The sequence below is a fragment of the Bidens hawaiensis genome, unplaced genomic scaffold, assembly GCF_021521415.1.
Source record: "Bidens hawaiensis isolate Kalapana, Puna unplaced genomic scaffold, B.hawaiensis_p1.1 tig00020909_1, whole genome shotgun sequence".
Lineage (NCBI taxonomy): Eukaryota > Viridiplantae > Streptophyta > Magnoliopsida > Asterales > Asteraceae > Bidens > Bidens hawaiensis.
The window spans coordinates 348,770-366,137 of NW_027493225.1; the positions used below are offsets into that span (position 1 = coordinate 348,770).

The 17,368-nt window shown below is 39.7% G+C and overlaps 1 protein-coding gene across 1 annotated transcript; it reads right to left on the bottom strand.

Annotated features, from left to right (window-relative positions):
* Nucleotides 1–8,689: 8,689 nt before the first annotated feature.
* On the bottom strand, nt 8,690–9,967 carry LOC143562103 (expansin-A8-like). Its single transcript, XM_077050011.1, has 3 exons — nt 9,802–9,967; nt 9,411–9,723; nt 8,690–9,312 (listed from the first exon to the last, which is right to left on the bottom strand). The coding sequence occupies exons 1-3, from the start codon at nt 9,920–9,922 to the stop codon at nt 9,009–9,011; spliced, it is 738 nt and encodes a 245-aa protein (XP_076906126.1). The 5' UTR covers nt 9,923–9,967; the 3' UTR covers nt 8,690–9,008.
* Nucleotides 9,968–17,368: the final 7,401 nt, after the last annotated feature.

Here is a 17,368-nt window from a genome sequence, read left to right on the forward strand (position 1 = left end):
ACCACATTTCTTAGCGCGCCGCGGGAGGAACTAAGATTCCTAGCGCGCCGCGGGAAGAACTATAATTCTTCGCGCGTCGAGGGAACTACAAATCCTTAGCGCGTCGCGGGAAGCGTTCGTCTCGCGTATCGCAGGAACAGATGGTCTTCACGCAGGATTTCTTGTAAGGGAGTCTGGCGCGTGGAGCTGCGCAGACAACCTTAGGCGGGAAGGAACAAAGGACAAGCAAAGAGGGAAACAAGGCTTAAGGTCGGGACGGCGACAAGAGGGAAAAGAAGGCGGAAAGAGAGAAAAGGAGAGGGACGGGACAGCGGGAAGGAAACGAAAGGCGGGAAGGAAAAATACATATTAAAAATAAAGTATAAATACTAAATCATAAAAGAAAGAGATCGGGTCAGAGAAACGGGTACCTGGGTCGGGTCGGATCGGGCAGATGTCACACATCCAGGGGTGGTATACTCTGATAACCCGGATCAAGGGTTTGAAGATTTGCGCAACCGAGCGCAGTCTTCGTTCATGGAAGCGGGAGTTCTTTTATATCTCCGCTCGCGCTATCCCCCTTGCCATGAAGTTTAAGAATGGGCAAGCACTCCCCAGCCTTCACGCCTCCAACTACCAGGAGGCGGAATGGTTCTCAAAGATTTCCCGAGTCCAATCTCCGGTTTACCGCTTTGCGGAGTCCGGGATGGTGATGCTCGGGATGAGCCGGGTGTGGAAGGATGCGGAGGCGCAATAGATCCCGATCGTCCTTGAATACGGTTTGAACTCTGTTCCTTACGGTATGCTCTGTCTTCTTTGTTTATATAGGTTTGTCTTCTAACTGTTTTTCTTTTATTTCAGAGGGGAACGACTTGCAGTCGCTCCTGCATCCGCGGGAGGCTGATAGTCCCGCTCGGATGGGTACTCGCGCTCTAGATGAGAACGAGTTGCCCATCCTTGAACAGACGGCGGATCGGTTCGTGGAGGTCTACCCGCCAGGCCACGAGATCCTGAGCGCCAGGCGGCCAGGTAAGGCGTTATTCAACCCTCGACCCCTCAATGCTGAAACCTCTGCTGGAATTCCTCTAATCTTGTATTCTGATGAGGAATCCGCAGATGGTCCTCCGTTGGTGTCGAAGAAGAAGGCTGCCGGCGGGAAGGGGAAGGCGAAGGTGGCCTCCACTGCCGATCCGGTGCCTCGGTCTGATTCAGAGACCGAGAGCGAGGAGGTGGCGGGGAACCCTGGTGGTGATAGGACCACTGCTCCGGAGGCTGCGACTGTCACCTCCGGAGAGCCCAGGATGACGACGGTGAGCGGCGTAAAGAGGCCGGCTCCATCGGGTTCGTCCCCGCCTGTCCGCACTTTTAGGCTCAAGAAAACCCGTAAGTACAAACTTCCTTTATTTTTGACTTCATAGCTTTCCATTATTAATACTTATCTTCCTTGTGCAGGCGTGGATGCTACCGCATTCCAGGGTGGAGCGGGGAGGAGTACCTCCGGACCCATGACGGTAGGCTTGGTCAGCCTACCTGAGGCGACGACCCAGGCGGCTGCGCCTGCTTCAGTTGGTTCAGTTGCTCACCCAGTTGAGCCAACTGTTCCAACTATGATGACATCACCGCCGGCTGTCAGTGCCATATTTACTGAATCTTTCACTGAGCCGGCGGTGACTATTTCTGCGGGTACTTCCGCAGCGGCGACCACGGTTGTGAGTTCACCTCCGGTGAGTTCACCTCCGTTGGTTTCTACCGCGGCGGCCTCTATGCCTCCTCCGACGTCGACAGCTACGGCCGACCCTTCAGGTATGCTAGGGGCTTCTCGCAACCTCTGCCTCCTTCCCATCTGCCTGACCTCTTGGATGGATTTCCCTTGGGTTCAGGTGATGGGTTTGGCGGCTATCGGCCTGTTGTCGACCCTACAGGTGCGTAGGGTTCTTTTGGCCTTTTTTTTTTTTTTTTTTATATCATCTTTTCCTAACTGCTTTTTGTTTTTTGCAGTGTCGGATTCCAATGAAGTGTATGTTCCACGATGGAACATCCGCCGAGGAACAACCCTTCGCACGCCTGTGGAGTGCGTGGAGTGGGCTCGTCACGCAGCTCCCAGCGGTGCGTTGGGGGAAGCTATGGCTAGCTACCAGGAGGGTAGGCTAACCAATGAGCTTCGGATTCTCCTGGCCCGGATGCAGCCGCGCGTCGAGCTGCTTTGTCGTGAAAACGACAAGTTAAAAGCAGCTCGTATTCAAGAAGTAGCTCAGGCGCGGGCTGTCCGGGAGGAGAACGTAAGGCTTACCGCAGTGGCTGCGGAAAAGGAGAAGGCCTTCAAGGCCCTCGAGGTTGAAGTTCAGGCCCGGCTCGAGGCCCGTTCCAAGGCTGCCCAAGCTGTTAACGAACAGCTTCGGCTGGCTAAGGAAACTGCAAGGAACGCAACTGAGAGGGCCACCAAGGCTGAAGCTGTTGCTGAGCCTCTACGCCTCGAGAATGAGGAACTTAAAGCCAAACTAGAGGCGCTCCAACAGGCTCATGATGCCTTGGCGATGGAAGACGCCAAGAAGCTCCAAGAGATCTTGGACCAGAGGGGGGTGCTTGACCATATTGAGAGGAAGCTAAGGGGCGTTGAAGAGGCTGCGGCTAAAGAAGTGTTGCTTGCCAACCTCAACAAAAGTGAAGCCGAACGCGCCCGTAACCAAGCTCAAGCTGCCCTCCAGGAGGCTCTAGTTGCCAAGGAATGGCTTCTTCGAGAAGCGTTGTCTCAGGTAAGCTTAGCTTCATAATGTCTTCACGCTTTTCTTTGTAAATAGAAAAGGTTTTGATACTTGTATTTTTTCTTTTTGTAGGTTGTGCATCGAGTCTTCACGACACATCATACGACGATGCCATGAGCGCAGCCCTCAACGCTTCTCATGAGGATGGGGAAAAGGCCGGCTTCCTGCTTGGTCTAGGGTTCGTTGAGAAAGGCATCCCGCCTTCCAACTTCCCTTTGTATGATGTGGATACTGAAGCTGTTTATGACCAAGCAGTGAATCAGTATGCCGCCTTCCCGCATCCGGTGGTGGAGAAGGTGAACGAAGTTGCTGCTGCTGATGATGGGCTAGCTATCCTTAAAGGTTTCCTTGAACCGCCACGCTCTACTGATGGTGCTGGTCCAAGTGGAAGTGGCCCTGAAGCTTGATCCCGGCCATTCTTGTAATGAATATTATGAAATATAAATCTTTGTGCGGGTAAGACCGCTACTTTCACTGGATTACTTGATTTATAAACATTATATGACTTGCTCATGCATAGTTTAGTTTAAATTAGCAATTTTCCAAGTGTTTAGAATAAGTTAACCTTTGAACGTGGTAGATAATAGGTTGAAGTTTTGCTTCCTCCTTCGTGATTGTGCGGGTAGGACCGTCACTTGCACTTGGTAGGATGGCTAAACTTTACCTATATCTGACCTGCTTGGAGGTTTTCCTCATCTTTCTAGAAATTTTCTAAGTGTTTAGAATAAGTTAACCTTTGAACGTGGTAGATAATAGGTTGAAGTTTTGCTTCCTCTTTCGTGATTGTGCGGGTAGGACCGTCACTTGCACTTAGTAGGATGGCTAAACTTTACCTACATCTAACCTGCGTGGAGGTTTTTCTCATCCTTCTGTTAGAAATTTTCTAAAGTATTTTTAATAAGTTAACCGTTCGACGCGCGGTTGTCAATAGGTTCGGTTTCCTCTCATGATTTGTGCGGTTAGGACCGGCACTTTCATTTAGTTGGATGACCAAAGTTTACCTATGACTGACCTGCGTGAAGGTTTGCCGTTTTTTGGGTTTATGCGGGTTTTGCCGCCTTCCCAACGCAACGACTTTCCACGTAATTATGCGGTGAAAACCGGCATATCAGTATTGAATAAATTAACCGTTCGACGCGCGGTTGTTAATAGGTTAGTGTTCAGTTTCCTCTATCATGATTCGTGCGGTTAGGACCGGCACTTTCATTTAGTGGGATAACTGAACTTTACCTTTAACTGACCTGCGTGAAGGTTTGCCGTTTTTTGGGTTTATGCGGGTTTTGCCGCCTTCCCCACGCAACGACTTTCCACGTAATTATGCGGTGAAAACCGGCATATCAGTGTTGAAAGTTCATAAGTATAAATGTAAAATCATCAGCGTCGATGTTCTAAGGAGAATCATTTCCATTAGAAGTGGCTCTGGGCCTTTTCTTTACAAATTTGGAATTGATCTACATGCAAACTGTGTAATTGAGCTCCCTTCCATGTTGTTGGGATGGGAGTGCCATCGAGCCGATATGCACTGGTTCGGGATCTCGTTGTTTACGCAGTATGTAGTCTCCGGCATTGAAGCTGCAATTTTATTCGTGTTTTCCCCAGCTGGGGTTCTACACGCATCAGCCTGCTCAGCGTTCATTGCTCCACGAGGTGCGCGAGCGTCCCATCTCTGACAAATGCTTCGACCATGTCCTTTACGTCTGTGCATTCTTCAGTGTTGTGGCCTTTTGTCCTGTGAAAGTCACAGTATTTGCTCCGATAAGCATTGTGACGATGTCGGATTATTGGAGCCTTTGGCCATGGGAGCTCCTCAGTGGCGAATATCTCGGTGACGCTTTTGGTGAGTGGCGTCCATCTGTTCTGGTTCGACTGTACGTTATCCCTTCCGCCTAACCGATGTTGCAAGCCGGATGAGGTGTCAAAGTTTACCCTTGACTGCCAAATGCCTAGCTTCCGCTTTTTGTTTAGTCGGGCGGTAAGGACGTTGTTTTCCCTTGTTTTCTGGGTGTAGAGGTTTGTGCTCTGGGGGAGATCTCTACCCAGTTGCTTCTCCGTTTCCGCAAAGCGTTTTGCTGCTGTCATGATGGCATCCCATGTGGATGGCATGCCATCTTTACCCGTTAAGGTGCGGATGAGCTCTGGGTCGTTCGCGCCCTGGATGAAAGCAGCGCGAACAAGATCTTCGCTGATATTACCCAGACTTAGCTTTTTTGAGTTGAAGCGAGTGATGAAGTCTGGCAAAGATTCATCTTCCTCTCGAATGCATTTGAGGATTGTCCATTGCTCTTCGGTATACTTTCTTTGTTGGCTGAAGTGTTGGCTAAACTTCTGTTGGAAGTCTGCCCAGTCGTAGATGTGGTTGACCGGTAGACGATCGAACCACGCTCTAGCTGGCCCAACAAGCGTCATTTGGAACATGTAACACCACGTAGGTTCCGTCCAACTACTGACGGTTGCCCCCGCTATGAACCTGTTCAAATGATCGTCTGGATCAGATATACCATCGTAAGTGCCGATGTTTGACATCTGTTTGGCACTTTTCGGGACGATTGCTTCCGCAATGTCCCTTGCAAATTTGGACGTTCCCGCCTTTGCAGCAGCTGGTGTAAATGTTTTGGAGAAGTCACGTGGGTTTCCACCCGCGTTTTTTGGTTTGAAGGTTTCTCCAAAATGCCTTCTCGGTTGGGAGTCCGTTTCCTTACGCTTCCCTTTCGCCCTATGACGAGGGTTTGCGTCACTATCGGATTCCTCCGAATCATCGTCAAAGTACTCTACGAATTCATCAGCATGTTGGAGTAAACGTAAGCGTTCATCCAACTCAGCTTGGAATTCTTTTTGACGTGCTTCCGCCCACGCTTTAACTTCATCGAGTGTTTGGCGGGGGAGCCTCGTTCGTTGTCTCTCTAACTGGGTATCGGTGAATCCCAGTGAGCGATTATTTACTGCACTTGCCCCAGCTTGGGTAACTGGGGTAGTGTTCGTAAAATTTACTGCACTTGCCCCGGCTTGGGTAACCGAGGTAGTGTTCGTAAAAACTATGTAGTCGCCGGTATTCCCCCCAGTAGCTGGGGTTGTGGTTACCGGAGTTTCTTTAACCATCTTTCCAGAAGTTTGAAAAAACTGAAAAGAAATGAAGTTCTAGCTTTTATGCACGGATGGCGCCAATGAAGAAACACTAATCGACCCAGGGCAGATTACGGATAATCTGGGGGTTAAATAGATGTTTCCCACGAGGGGTTAGATCCGGCAAAGATGGTTCTTCTGATAACCTGCAAAACAGACACCGTGAGCTCGTCACTGAGAAGGGGGGGGGGTTCCTCCTTGTGACCACCCTCCGGCGTGAGAATCAGACTAGATTGCTCTTGAATATAAGTGTATATTAAGAGATTGCTAGAGCAGATATCAGGTATAAGATGTAAGATGCAAGATGAGATTAGATGATCATACCATTTGGGGTATTTATAGCCGAAGGTAGGTTTCCAAGAAGGTATAGCCGGCTGAATAGTGTTCCTATTCTACCAACTGTGGCCTACGCACGTGCCATGCTGGTAGTTGGTGGATAGGCAGCGGCTGACAGTGACCAGGCCTGCTGTGTACTATTCCTTTTCCACCAACTGCCGGCTATGCACGTGGTATGACAGGAGTTGGTGAGTAGGCAGCGGCTAATAGTGACATACAGTACAAGAGCATGCTGCTCGCCATACTGTTGTCAATGAGCTGTCGTATCTCTGGTCAGATCTTTTGCCCATACCTCGTCAGGTACAGTACAAAAGATCTTCCCGTATCGTACGGACTGGCTTATTTGGGCGGGAGTATTCCCCCTCCCGCCTTTGTGCGGGATTGTTCCCGGCTTTGCTCATTCCTTCAGGTGACAACTGAATTATTGAGAGCTAAGTGCCTTGTGCGTGTAGCCTTGCTGCGCGGGTGGCCTTCCCTGATGGCTTGTATCCGCAGCTGCGGGAACAGGCGGAGTACTTCACCATTGGGAGGCATTTCCTGCGGGAACAGCTTGCGTACTGCGCGTAAGGACGTCACGTCTCTGAGCATGGTGGGTCCTGCGGATCCAGTTGGTTTCTGCGCAGACGTCTCTCTTCAAGGTGAGTCCTGCGGGTCCAACTGGGCTCTGCTGGGACCTACCTCTTCAATATGATTAGTTAACAATCTATTCACTCTTGTGATTATATGCTTGTGACAGATATTTGGCTATTTGAAAGACGTATCATAGGATATTAAGATATGATATGAAACGATATAGTTTGTTTTATGGCCTAATTATCTATAGCTTTTGATTTTGGATGCACTTGGAGGTGTATATCTAGTGTGTTTCTTTTTGTATATGTGATGTTTTGGCATTATGCGTGTACACTTAAAATATTTTGTTTGTAAGGTACTAGATACAATATATATAACCACAATCTCTTGGTGCTTCATCTAGTATCTTTGTTTCTATTCAAATGTTACTATGTCAGTGGCGAAGTTTCAAGGAAATTTCTGAATATCAATATACTCACACACAGTTTTTGAATGTGACTCAAATTCAGCATTGTTTTATTAAATTAATTTATTGTCATTAATACGAGCGCATTGAGCAACGCTTCATTCGAATTTTCTTTCGTCGCACTTATTCAAAACCCCAATTATGACATCCCGACAAGGGGCTTTGTTTTTGTTTTTTCAGTCGTAGTATTCATATAAAGAATAACTATATTCTTAATATGAATAAGAAAGTTACCAACTTTATAATGTATAATAATATTATATAACGAGTTATAGTATATTAGTTATTACGAATCGAAGTAACAACGAACTTCGAATTCAAGTAATAACATTATTGAATCGTCAAAATTACTTTATTTTAACCCTTCCCGGGAGATTCCATCCGCAAACCCAATATGTAATCAAGTTGAAGTAGTGATGATATGAGTCGTGTACAAAGTATAAATTTTGTGCATTAAAGATATTGTTTTTATTTCATATAGCTTTATTTTGATGCATGGATATACTTTATTGGCAAAGCTTGGTTTGTTTTTATACTTCAGCCATTAAACTCTTTATTTTAAGTTAGTTAGTCTTATTGGTGTTTAATGTCACCTTCCATTGCACCAAAAGAGTAATAAATTACAACAAGTTTCAAAGTTTATGTCATAACTTTTTCTACTTACCAACTGTGCTACTAGCTACCACTAACTACCTCTCTAGTTGAAATAAGTTTCACATTAACTAAGGAGCTGTTTGGTTCATTAAGATCTGAATGAGCCTCTGTTTCATTCAGCAACAACAATAAGTCTGAATGATTCATACCTAATTTTAACCATTCAGATGTTTTTCTATTTGAAACCAAACAGTTTGAAGTCTGAATGAATTAGATGTTTACATCTGAATGGTTTCATTAAGATGTAAACAAACAGCCCCTAACTACCTTTACATCTCTATTTACTCGCAACTAACCGAATAACATTTTAAAATATATATACTTTTTTATAGTTATGCCAATTCGTGAACATGTGACAAACCACTACATATAGTCATATGGCGTAGTGTTTTGATATTCTAGAAAGTGAAGAAAAACATCATAAAGATCACAAAATAATAACTTAACTTTTATTGAAAATAAAAATTAGTCACATATGTATTCATTTTGAACTGAAATAAGACATAAGACATACACCTATTGTTCTTAAGGGCTGCATGGAACCCGTCACCTAAGCCATTAGAAGCTCTAGCTGATTCAAATGCTCCATTCAGCATGTTTCTTTTAGTGAACCAATTAAACACATTTAGTGCTGACAGATTCAAAGATAGCTTCATAATAAACAATCCCTTAAACAATCATATTAATTTTGTGTTTTAGATGCGACATTGCATTAAGTGGTGTATCACGTATGCAAATACGCAAGTACTAACTAAATATAATACGAAAAAGAAAAATAAGTAGAAATAAAAGAAACAACTAGCAAACAAATTATCAATTTGTAATTTAATAAAAACAAAAGAGAAATTACAAACTTTATGAGAAGTACAATATGAGATGCCTTTCGAATCAAATTAGTGAATGAGGCAAGGGTAAAACGGTAATAACACTACCTTCAAATATATAGTTCTAAGCGGGTGCATACTAGTCACCTCAGCAATAGAGCAAGTGCTCATACCACCATCACAAACCATACAATAAAAACCATATACAAATTACAAAATTATAAGAGTTTTAGTTCTTTTAAACTTTAATTCTAAATTTGGATTCTCACTAATTTTTTTAATAAAATGGAGAATTTAAAATTGTCCCCCTTGGAACGTCTGACCAAACTGCCAACCAGACGGTGCCACGTTATAGCTAGTGATGGTCCTTCCGTCACTGGTCGTGGCTTGAAAAGATAGACTCTGACCGTTAAGGTACGAGTTGCTTTGCCAGTTTTGCCCCCAGTTTCTTGACATGGGTTGCCATCCTGTTTTCGACCCTTTAATAGAAACCGAGTGAACATCCCCTGCACCTCCAACGTTTGTGATCAAAACCAAGTTGAAGTACGAATGACCATTTACTGTAAACCGCACTCCTCCTTTCTTTACACAAGGTACCCTATATACATGAAAACAAATTTAGCCACTTTATGATTAAAAATTTCACCGAATTTGATTTTTAACTACATTAATGTGACAAAAAGTCTTGTACACTACCTTTGGAATGAAACCGGTACAATCCCAGCTCGATATTGTGCAATTTGCAAGAAAGCGGGCTCAGCGAGATCAAAATGCTGGAGAGGAGGGTTACACCACCCGCCATTGTCGTTAGACAAGCCAGGGTTAGGCGGACAAAAGTTGGTCGCAGTCACTACTATTGAACCGGGCAAACACCATCTAGGGTCATCATTGCATCTCATTTCATAACAAGACCCACAACTCAATCCGTTGTTGAAAAGAGCCGTACTCAATGCAGCAGTGTTTGTACCGTATCCTTGACTATACAAATTCCCATATCCACAAGCACCGCCTACAAGACCAAATACAAATATTTAAAAACAATTACAAACACGTCTATTTTTTTTCGTTATGTATTTATCGTGCATACCCATTGTTCCGGAGGCGTCTCCACCACCGTAAAAGGTAGCATGGGCATTTTCCCAACCTCCATAGACAACATTGAAGGAGCATACAAGTAGAGAAATAATGATAAAGGTTGAAAGAGCCATTGAAAGAAAGATGTGGAGTGGATGGAAGTTAAGGACTTAACTACCTAATATTTATAGGGAAGTTACAAAAGAATTGGGACCATTTTGCACTAGAAAGTGACAAATTCAGCATATGTTGAAGATACCATATCTACAGGACTGATCAGTATGAAAACAAATGTAATCATTATTTTTTCTAGATGAATAAATAATTTACCAGTATAAAATAAATAAATCAATTAAATTTATTAAAACATAATATCATTTTTTGATAATATTTAAACAAGATATAAAATATGAAACAACAACAGATAAATATATCCTAAGTCGATTAAATAAATTATAATTTTTTTAGGTAGTATTGGTGAGTGTATTTAATATTTTATGACTTTTTAAGAGAGATGAATCCAAGTTGAACACATGCTATTGATCCTATTGAACCACGAAATTGATGGGCCTCACCAGCACATGCAATACTTCAACTGTTTCTTTCAGTTCTCCTTTTATGTTCTTTGTTTTCTATATTTTTATTTGTTATTAATTTGTTATGTATAAGGGTGGTTGTTTCATAGAACATTAAATATCAAGTTAAAGCGACACGTTATGTTAAAATCAGACCTCTATAATATTTTATTGTGGTTTAAAGTCATATTATCATGTTAAAATCTCACACTTTCCTTGTTAATGTATATGGATTCCACCACTTTATCCTTTTTTACCTTGTTAATATGTTGACGCCCCACAACGAGTCGCCTAATAATAACATGCTTACTTCAAAGCTCAAATATTCATTACATGTTTACGGTTTAGCATTAAATATAGCAAAGTCTCATAAACATATGAAAATATATTAGGTTGCTTTTGGTTTAAGAAATTAAAATTTGCCAATTTCAGTTCTTTTTATTTCATTTCTTTTGTTTAAAATTTTCTATTATTAACTTTTAATTATGTGATAAAATGCTCACTTCAGATGTTAATTACACACTTCTATTAATATATAACATTGACAGAGTTTCATAAACATGTAATAATACTTAGGGTGTCTAATTCAAGAACTTTTTTATCTTTTAAGGAAATTAAAATTATTTAATGAATTATTATATATATTAAAAAGTAAATTTACTTATACTCACATTTTAACTATTCAATTTTCTAATATTTTATTTAACTCAATCACAAGCCTAATTAAAATGATGGTTTTTATTCTCTTTGATTTACACTTTCTTTTAACCAATTATAATTTTTAACAAACTTTTTTAAACAATAAATTTAAGCAAGTGTCGGCTTTACATATTTTATTTGTCAGTCAAACGATTTCAACTTTGATTTTGTATATTTATGCCCGTCTTTATCATGAGCAAAACATTTTCATGATTTAAAAATATCCTATCGTCGCATGCTTTTATATCCACGTGTCAACGTTTAATACAACGCCTTTAAAATATATTTTGGCTTACCAATTTATGTTTACGAATTTGTGTTGGCACCACTGATACTAACCGAAACTATGTTGGCTCGCATCTGTGATGTGTTGTTTTTTTTGTTCTACATATGATAATTTGTTGTATTTTGACATTGATGGGTTTATTTCTTTCTATTTAGTTTTGATGTCGTAACCTGATACAGATTGATTTCATGTCAACTCATAGCACGTTCATGATTTTACGTTTTTACGTATGTTTTTTTGTTCGATTTAGTGGTCCCGCCGCAAAGCGCGAGTCCTCAAACCTAGTTGAAATTTAAAAAGAATTGTATTTAGAATTGAAATATGTCAAAAAGAATTTAGAAATTAAATAATTGGAATTTATCAAATGAATTTCATTTGGTAAAGCATTTAGTTGATAAAACAATGACAAACTAGATGAAATCTATCACTATAGTCTCCATCACCACTAATATTGCCTTGCCATCGATGCCGCCCCACACCCCAGATGCCGCCTTCTATATGATGTTGCTACCTCCAATTTATCGGGTGCCACTGTTGTTATGTCTATCAATCGTTATGTTTAAATTTTCTCTCGACATTACATTGTAAGTTGAAAACAAAGCTTTATTGATAATAAAGGATTTTTTTAGCATCGTATGATATATGAATGTCAACATCCTTTTGGGCATATCACGACTTTAATTTTTAGGTTTCATTTTTCATATCGTGTGTTGTTACTCGGTACTGTAAGTCTGTAATGAATCGAACCAATAATGCCTGAATGATTTTAATTCAAGTTTTTCTCTTTCAAAAATCAAACACGTTCAAAGATAGAGTTAATTCATATTAACTCTACCACTTTAGTTCATGAACCAATACCACCCTAAAATCTTAATATTCAACACATGTTAATCAAGAACTCCATTAACAACAAAATAGACAACAAGTAATAACCTGGCTAATAGCCTAATATAATGATATTTATTTATTATTGTTTTATCATTATGTTTTTATAAGATAGTTCTCTTGATATAACCAAACATCCTGTCTTATCCGGTGATGGTGTATTCACCTAAAATATTTTATAACTTTTATTATAAGCTATTTATAAATGGAGAGGTATATTGCTAAAATAACGTTGTAATAATTTCTTTGTATGAAGAAAAACGTGCAATTTTTTCCACCGTCTTTTAAAAAAAAATATATATATTTTGCGCAGCAGTTGAAGATTGACTACCAAACATGAAGATTCAAGAAGATGATTTTAAATTTAAAGTATTAAAAAATGTAAAAACTGAAAGGAGTAAGCAAAAAATTAATTTCATAGGGACGGTGGTGAAATCATTAAGCAAATCTTATAAATGGGATACTAGAACACAAGTCACACTCTATCTTAAACTTAATTAGCAAGTTATGAAAAATAAACTAAGGAGGAAAGAATAATTTCACACTTAAGTGTAATTGAATTAAAAGAATAGAAATTATGTGACCTCTAGAGAAGTGTCATCTACAAATCTAAAATCTAAAGATGGTTTCAATAATATATATCTATGTTAATAAAAGTTTTAGCGTAAGCAGGCTCTCTATCTTATGTGATAGAGTTAAGGTTTGTTCGCATCACATCCTTTAGACCTTAACGGTTAACACTAGCCTATGGCTTATGCATGAGTGGGATTGTTCTTGGTATCTTCGTTTGTTTACACCTATGCTTACGAATAAACAAAAGTTGTTTATTTTACTGTGTAATTTATTAAGACAATAAGCTAACCTCAATTTGTTATATTTTATGCTTCAGTTATAGGGTGGGGTTAAAATAAGAAGTGGAGTTTGTCTAAGAAGTGTAAGAAGTAATCTGGTGCGTTAGATATGCTGATCTGATGGTGGGTATTGTTAGTGTGTTTTTTGTTCAGTGTGTTTTATTTTGTTAGTTCGGTGTGTTTTATTTTTTTAAGGGTAAAAACCACTTCTTGCACTACTTAGGATAGTTTTACTTCTTATTTTAACATTGCTCTCTCTCCCTCTCTATATATATATCATACACATCCATCTTTCATATACATACCTCCCTTGTCAATACGTGCAATATCCGAAGATCGTTCACGTACCGACAAGCTTTCAATCACGTTCATAACATAATATTTACCGTCCTCATCCTCATTAACCGAAACCCCGGACCACCAATACCAAAATCCCTTCTTACCCAAAACCAACCATTATTACCATCTAATTTATGCAACCCTTCAAAAAGGGGGAGATTTGAACTTGTTACAAGCTTATTTATCACATGTCACATTTTGGCTAAGGAGTGTTCACATACATACATCACAGGTATGAACATATATAAAACCGAGAGTGAGTGAACATTGTGAGAACGTGACGTTTTGCATAAACAGAAACTCATAAAAACAAAACCTTTTTATATATCACTACATATATTCCTATGATTTAAGGTTGGTTATTTTGTTCCCATTTTCTTGGAACTCTCATGGGGATTTACTATGGTCCTGGTTTGCTGTTTCTAGAGAATATTTATAAGTGAATTGCTTGAGGACAAGCAATGTTCAAGTGTGGTGATGTTTGATGTACATTAAAATATACATCTTTTCGGCATCAAATAATCTCTAAAAACTGCAATTTCTATCAAATAACATGGCATAAAAGACTACTTATCATAATAAAATGTAATTTCAGGTGAAACCAAGCCCCGAACGAAGAAACAAACGAAAAGACGAAGAAAAACAGAAGAAAACACAAGAAAAACAAAGAAATACGCCCCTATGCCTCAAGAAACACGCCCCCGTGCTTCTGAACACCAGAAAAGACAAAAAGAATTAGCACATGTCAATAAAAAGCACGGGGCCGTGCCTCTCAACCACGGGGCCGTGGTCACCTTTCAGAAAAGACAAAAAGAATTAGCACATGTCATAAAAAGACACGGGGCCATGCCTCAGAAAGCACGGGGTCGTGGTGAGTCATCATGTATGATCTAACAACATGCAACTGGGACACGTAGACACGAGGCCGTGCTTTTCTCTCTAGACAACCTATAAATAGTGGCACTTGTGCCATTTGAAGAGTGTGCCTTGAAAAGAATTCTATCCGGTTCTCTCTTATAAAAACACACACTAACACTCACATAGAAGATTTAGTGAAGAGTTTGAAGGCTTGGAGGTCATCACCATCAACCATCATCATCATCCATCATCACCATCATTAAGAAGGAAGATTCATCTACATTTGGTTAGATCATTCCAAGTTTAATCATGTATTTGTTATCATCATTCATCTTAATGTTTATCATCATGCTCATTATAAGCTAAACTCCTTTTACCATCTAAAATCTATGAAGAAGCTTTGTTTTACTTGATAATTATATAAAACATGTGGTGTAGTCTAGTAAAGTACATGGTTATATTACAATTATCTTTTGATGAGAAATGTTTCACCATCTTAAATCACTAATTCAAATTGGTGGTTGTCAATTCTATTGGCAATCGTTCATGATCGATTCATGTTCTTGAAAGATATAAATACTTTGATACATTATCGAAACACGGATCCTTATATTGTACTTGGAAATGATGAGATATAAATTATGATGTATTTCTCTAAGTCTTGGTAATCCGAAAATAGGATATCATGCTAGTTAAAGAAATCATATGTCAATGGAATGTGTAATTATAACCTACATAAATCAACCAATGGGAGGTTGTGTGAGTTAACTACAACCACCCGAAGTTGTTAGAATTGGTATTTGAGAAATCGAAGTCAATCCTAATCTTTCTACTTTACAAAACTACTTGTCAACTTAAATTGACGTTATTGAGATGACATGACATTAGGAAATGATGGACTTTAAAATGCGCATGTTATCTCCTTAGTGCCAAAGATGCTCACTTAAGGCTTAAGGAGCTATCTATCATATATTGCTACGGAAAGTTTACCACATGGTTGAATATTAATTATCAATGCTAAATTGGAGTGGATTCTTGATCTTTGATGGCAACCTTCACATAATTGAACAACTCGTTTAGAATCTCTCGTCTTGGTCACCTATATATTATATATAAGTATTTATATTTTATAAAAAGTTCGAAAATTAACCCCAAAATGATTAAAACCTCCGATTAAAGTAAAACAACGATTTATTACTAGAAACATTTGTGTCCACGGATCGATACTTGGTTCTTACCAGTACTATTCTACATATACGATAGGTACACTTGCCTATTTTGTGTGTGTTTAGTCTTTGTAGAAATCACTTTTATAAATTTAAAACACGATCTTGTACAAAAGCAAATAATCCATCTCTTTCATATACAAGCCGCACGCAAGCACATCAAATCACCTAATTCGTTATCTTTACATGATCCATTCGTTATCCTAGTTTGTTAGCCTAATTCGTTATCTTTACATAACGAATTGGCGAACTGATTAGTTATCTCAACATAACGAATGGATGAACTAATTCGTTATTTTGACAGAACGAGTGGGTGAACTAATTCGTTATCTTATCATAACGAATTGCATCAATCTTATCCAAACTTTGACTTAGAGGTCAAAGTCAAAATCGATATGAACATAAACGGTCAACAAACCCCCATATCTGCAATTAACCCTTCAAATCATAATGAAACATCATGATTTTGGTACCAATAGACTCGCAATCTCAGCACTAACAAACCCTAATCATCCATCCATTCAAACATCGGGTTTTAAAGGGTGCGATTTGTTCATCTCTAAACCCGGTTTATTAATATATCAATTACCCCATCAAACGTTAACGGATTTCAGTAAGATTTGTTGCATTAGATTCGTTATCACCATACTCAAACACATCTATGATTTCTAGACGGATCCGAACCTAAATGAACAAGTTCTCGTTATAAACGTACCTTAAACGAGTCGGTTAACAAACTCGAGCTAGTCTTAATGTAGGTTTGGCTCGTCACGACGTTCCAGCACCAACAAGCTCGGGTTTTCGCCTTCTGATCTTGGTTCGGGATAAAGGATGGTGTTTGTGTGTGTTTTTTATGGTGTAGGCTAAGGTGTAGAGATGAATAAAAATGGAAAGGATTAGGGTTTAAGAGGTATTTATACTCCCTTAAGCCCATGGACCTAAGACCCATTCCATCTCTTATTCCATCTTTTAAAGTCCAAGCCCACCTTCTATTAGTTTATTTATTTAAACCGATAAACGACACACTATAAAAGAAATGAAATTTATTTTATTAATTCCTATCGAAAGTAGGATGTTACATGAACCTAGTAGATACCAATGGAATATACGTTGACTCGCTGCCGTAACGCCTGAGTATATATTTTAAATATGTTATCTTGACGGAACTATTTTTTGGGCTTAGTTCCAAATCGTAACATGTTTACTAATTTTGTTTGTGTTTAATATATGTACTGGTACGAACCTAACTGATAACAACCGAATTCATGCCCGCCGCTGCAACACGACGGGTTGCTACCTAGTTAGCATTTAAATAAACACAAAAATATAACAATGGAAGTTATATTTATTTTATCCCCACTTGGGTATACAGGTAGGATGCTTGGATTCTCAAGTGAAAACCCAAGTTCAATCTTCATCTGTGTCACTTTTGGTGGATTATAACAATAAAGGTTTTGAGCTAGACCTTGCGACATTGTCAGTTCGAATCCCAAGCCAACCTAGGTTTACATCCCAAGATGTGTTATACCAGATAATTCTGCTCTTGTGATGACACAATAACTGTCAAATGGCAGTCGGTGCCCGATGGTATGTGTCACAGCCCCCACCCCTATACCCTGGGATGGGAGTCGTGAATGTTGAGTGGTGGTATCGGTGCTTATTAAAATAACTTTGCAGCATAATATTTCATCAAGGCCGTAGTTAGGAAAAATTATCTGAGTTATAAAAACAACATGATTCTTATTTCATAAACTAGGAATAAAACCCATTTTTATACAAACATAAGTTTTATATAGATAAACCATAATTTACAAAACACGTTTCTTTATTCTAGTGACAATCCACTTATTTAAGTTGGTAG